This window comes from Cebus imitator, unplaced genomic scaffold (genome assembly GCF_001604975.1).
Source record: "Cebus imitator isolate Cc_AM_T3 unplaced genomic scaffold, Cebus_imitator-1.0 Scaffold203, whole genome shotgun sequence".
NCBI lineage: Eukaryota > Metazoa > Chordata > Mammalia > Primates > Cebidae > Cebus > Cebus imitator.
Window position 1 is genome coordinate 110,090 of NW_016107518.1, and position 4,016 is coordinate 114,105.

The window sequence follows — 4,016 nt, forward strand, 5'->3', positions numbered from 1 at the left end:
TTTTTTTTTTTTTTTTGAGACAGAGTTTTGTTCTATCGCCCAGGCTGGAGTGCAATGGTGCGTTCTTGGCTCACCACAACCTCTGCTTCCTGAGTTCAAGCAATTCTCCTGCCTCAGCCTCCTGAGGAACTGGGATTACAGCCCATGCGCCACCACCACGCCCCGGCTAATTCTGTATTTTTTAGTAGAGACAGGGTTTCTCCATGTTGGTCAGGCTGGTGTCGAACTCCCGACCTCTGGTGATCCTCCTGTATCAGCCTCCCAAAGTGCTGGAATTACGGGTGTGAGCCACCACGCTGGGCCTTATTTTTGTACTTTTAGTAGAGATGAAGTTTCACCATTTCAGCCAAACTGGTTTTGAACTCCTGGTCTCAAGGGATCTTCCCACCTCAGCCTCCCAAAGTGATGGGATCACTGGCATGAGCCACTACACCCAGCAGGACTATCTTTTAAAATTCTGGATTAGTATTTATATAGAGGATACAATATGAGGTCTAGAATTTCCTATACTTCTGGGGTGGCGGTATGAAGGGTAACAAAGTAATATCAGCAAAATACGGATGATTAAATTTATTTATTTTATTAATTCATTTTGAGACAGAGTCTCACTTTGTCACCCACACTGGAATGTAGTGGCATCATCTCAGCTCACTGCAACCTCCGTCTCCTGAGTTCAAGCATTTTTCCCACCTCAGCCTCTCGAGTAGCTGGGACTACAAGGATACACCACCATGCCCGGCTAATTTTTGTATTTTTAGTAGAGATGGGGTTTTGTCATGTTGGTCAGGCTGGTCTCGAACTCCTCACCTCAGGTGATCCACTTGCCTCAGCCTCCCAAAGGGCTGGGATTATAGGCATTAGCCCAGTACTGTGTCCAGCCTAATTAAGTTTATATAAGAGCTTATTTTACTATTTTTTAAATTCAGGATCACCCGCTCCAGGAATTCCCAACTGCACTGGATTTATGTTTCTATCCATCTCCTAAAATTGAGCTCACAGTTCATCTCTGATCCTAGCTCCTAGTACTATTTATAGTCCTGGCAGGCATGCAACAAGGATAACAAAGAGTTTGGTGGTCGATGACAAGTTTTGAAGCTGTGGTAGGGAGAGATGTGACTGTATGAATACAATGTATTGAGGGAAACAGGCAGTGGGAGAAGTGGAAAATGGAGGCAGGAGGTATAAGTTGAAACCAGGATAGTAAACTAGGAAACTAGTTAAACAGCTTAGGTGTAAAGTTTAGATTTAAAATGGTAGAATGAGGAATAGAAAAGGCTATGACAGCTATGAAGCAAGAATCAACAGGTCTTACAGAGTCTCACCTTCATTTAACAAAGGTAATTTCCAGAAATTAAAGCTGTGCTAAACATAGAGTCCTCCTACAGATGTAGAAAACCCCAGCTCACCTCATCATAGATACTCTCAATCTCATTGAGTAAGCTCTTAGACCTCAGGACCTTGGTGTCATTTTGTTTAAAGTTGATCCCCTGGTGGTCCAGAGACTTCAGGTAGTATTTCTCATTTTGTTCTCGCCATACTTTGTTAAAGCCTCTCTGAGCTTCTCGCCATTCTTCCTCTTTCATCTTCAACCTGGTGAAGTGGGAAGGGACGGAAACAACACATGGGAATTCAGAGGGTTTAGAACAAAGAAATCTGCCAGGCTTACTTTATTTCAAGAAAAGTTAAAGCTATATTAGGTCTGTCAAAATTATTGGCAACTTGGGATAAATGTTATCAAATCTGTCTTGAACTCTGTTTCATGAGGAAATTACTCATCTAAGACTTATTTTGGGGAAATGATTTATCTCAAAGTCAAATAATTTCCCTAGAACAGTTACTTATCAAACAGCATTCCAAGGAATACCTTTGAGATGTAAGGAAGTATTCCTTGAAAAAAACAGTTCTCTTCTTTTGCCAGCAAAAATAAAGTTAAATACGTTTCTTTGCTGCAGGATTTTGCAAAATGTTCACAATGCTAATTAAGACATAGAAGGTCCAACAGCAGGGAACGTGCGCAGTAATGTTCCTCTGGATACAGTCTGGAAAGTTCTGACCAGAACTGATTTTAATAACCCAGAAGAGAACAGACTAAGACCAAAAAAACAGCACTAAAATGGAAGAATCACCAACATCTCAAAAGCCAGAGTTAAATGTTACAGGCAAGAAGAAACCATCAATCTGTGCCAGCTCTTGAGGGGAAGATGAAGGGCAAATAAAATTTGGGTATTTGTCAACCAAGCAGCAAACAAGAATTAATTTTTACCAGATGATACTTAGAACCAAGCTCACAGCAAAGGATTCAGTGTGGTCAAGAATGACACAGGGCTGGGCATACTGTGGCTTGTGCTATAATCCCAACACTTTGGGGAGGCCAAAGCAGGAGGACTCCTTGAGCCCAGAGTTAGAGGTCAGCCTGGGAAACATAGCAAGACCTTGTCTGTATTAAAAAAAATTAACAATTAGCTGGGTGTGTGGTGGTGCATGCCTGTAGTCCCAGCTATTCAGGAGGCTGAGGTAGCAGGATCACCTGAGCCTGAGAAGTAGAGGCTGCAGTGAGCTGTGTTCACACTACTGCATTCTAGCCTGGGTCAAAAAGTGGAGACCCTGTCTAAAAAAAAATAACAAAAAAAAAAAAAGATTTTAAGTTAATCCTGCGTGGCAGGAACATGGGTGGTAATTTTCTTTTCTGTATTTTAAAATACTCCCTCAAACATACACACAGAGCCTTCCACCATGAACCTACAAGATTTGTTCTCTAATGTTGGTCACAAAGAACTCCCAAAAGAAGTCATTCTGCACGTGAATTCCAACAACCAGGACTGGGGAGAAAGAGAGGTCTCATGGGACAACCAGGTTGAAAATGAGAGCCTTATTTAGTGGGACACCAACACAGTAGTGAAGTACACTAAAGCACCGAGAGCACATTTGCTCAGGTACCTTTTAAGGACAATTGGGACAGCGATGGAAGGATTCTTTCTCAGACCATCAATGATGTCAGCTGCTTTATCAGCATATATCCTCTGGAGTGCTTTTCTATGGATGACTTCTGACGTGCCCCCAAGGGTGTTGTCCAAGCGAAATTTGGCTTGTTCCTCAGCAGACAAGCGGGAAAGCTTCTTCTGTATTGCTTCCAGAACCCGGATGGTTGCCAGATTGGTTTCTAAAACTACATCAAGCTGAAGAGGAAGACAAAGGTATGCTTAGGACCCAAACCAGAATAGAATAGAGTAGTGGTTAGACGAATAAGGTAGGGAGTTAAACTCCTTGGATTTGAATCCTGGTTCTGCCTTACTGGCTACATAAGGCTGTTTCGATAACAGCACCTATTACTCTAATAAGCTTGTTTTTGGATTAAATGATATAATCTACATAAAGTATTTAGCACAATACATGGCACATTAAGAACCATAGGATTGAGTCTGTAGTCTATAAAGAGAAAAAAAAAAAAAAGAACCATAGGATTAAGTTGGATAAATGGTAGTTATTACCTCCACCACCACCAATGTGTGCCTTGCTCAGAACTACCGATCTCGCACCAGAGGAACCTAACAAGAGATGACTTTACTGATACTTTTCTCTGAACTTTCCTGAATTGCTAAGATCTGTTATGAACAAACAATATCAGAACAATCCCAAAAGACCTCTGTCTTGAGAGTTTTTTGGTTTAACTAGAAATATTTAAATATATTCAAATACTTAAAATATTCAATAGCCTTGTTCCGCATCCAGTAATAATAAAAGCAGTGACTATCATACACTAAGGAGTTCGCTGTTGCATCTGTGGGTAATCATTTAAATTCTTATTGAACTCCTGGCAATCTTTGATTCTACTTTTTCCCTAGCATAAACTAAGGTTCTTTAAATGAGGAACAGAAAATGAAGTAAATGGGCCAGGTGCGGTGGCTCACGTCTGTAATCCCAGCACTTTGGGAGGCCAAGGTGGGTGGATCACGAGGTTAGGAGATTGAGACCATCCTGGCCAACATGGTAAAACCCATCTCTTTTTCTTTTTTTTT

General features: G+C 41.3%; 1 protein-coding gene across 4 annotated transcripts in view; it reads right to left on the bottom strand.

Annotated features, from left to right (window-relative positions):
- Window positions 1–4,016, bottom strand: part of SIN3A (SIN3 transcription regulator family member A) — an 87,910-nt gene that overhangs the window by 23,432 nt on the left and 60,462 nt on the right. For all 4 annotated transcript variants that reach the window (XM_017547946.2, XM_017547944.2, XM_017547947.2 and 1 more), the window contains exons 13-14: window positions 2,938–3,176; window positions 1,407–1,590 (exon numbers count right to left, since the gene is read on the bottom strand). In XM_017547946.2, the coding sequence (XP_017403435.1) occupies window positions 1,407–1,590; window positions 2,938–3,176 (423 nt within the window). The remainder of the gene's footprint in view (window positions 1–1,406; window positions 1,591–2,937; window positions 3,177–4,016) is intronic.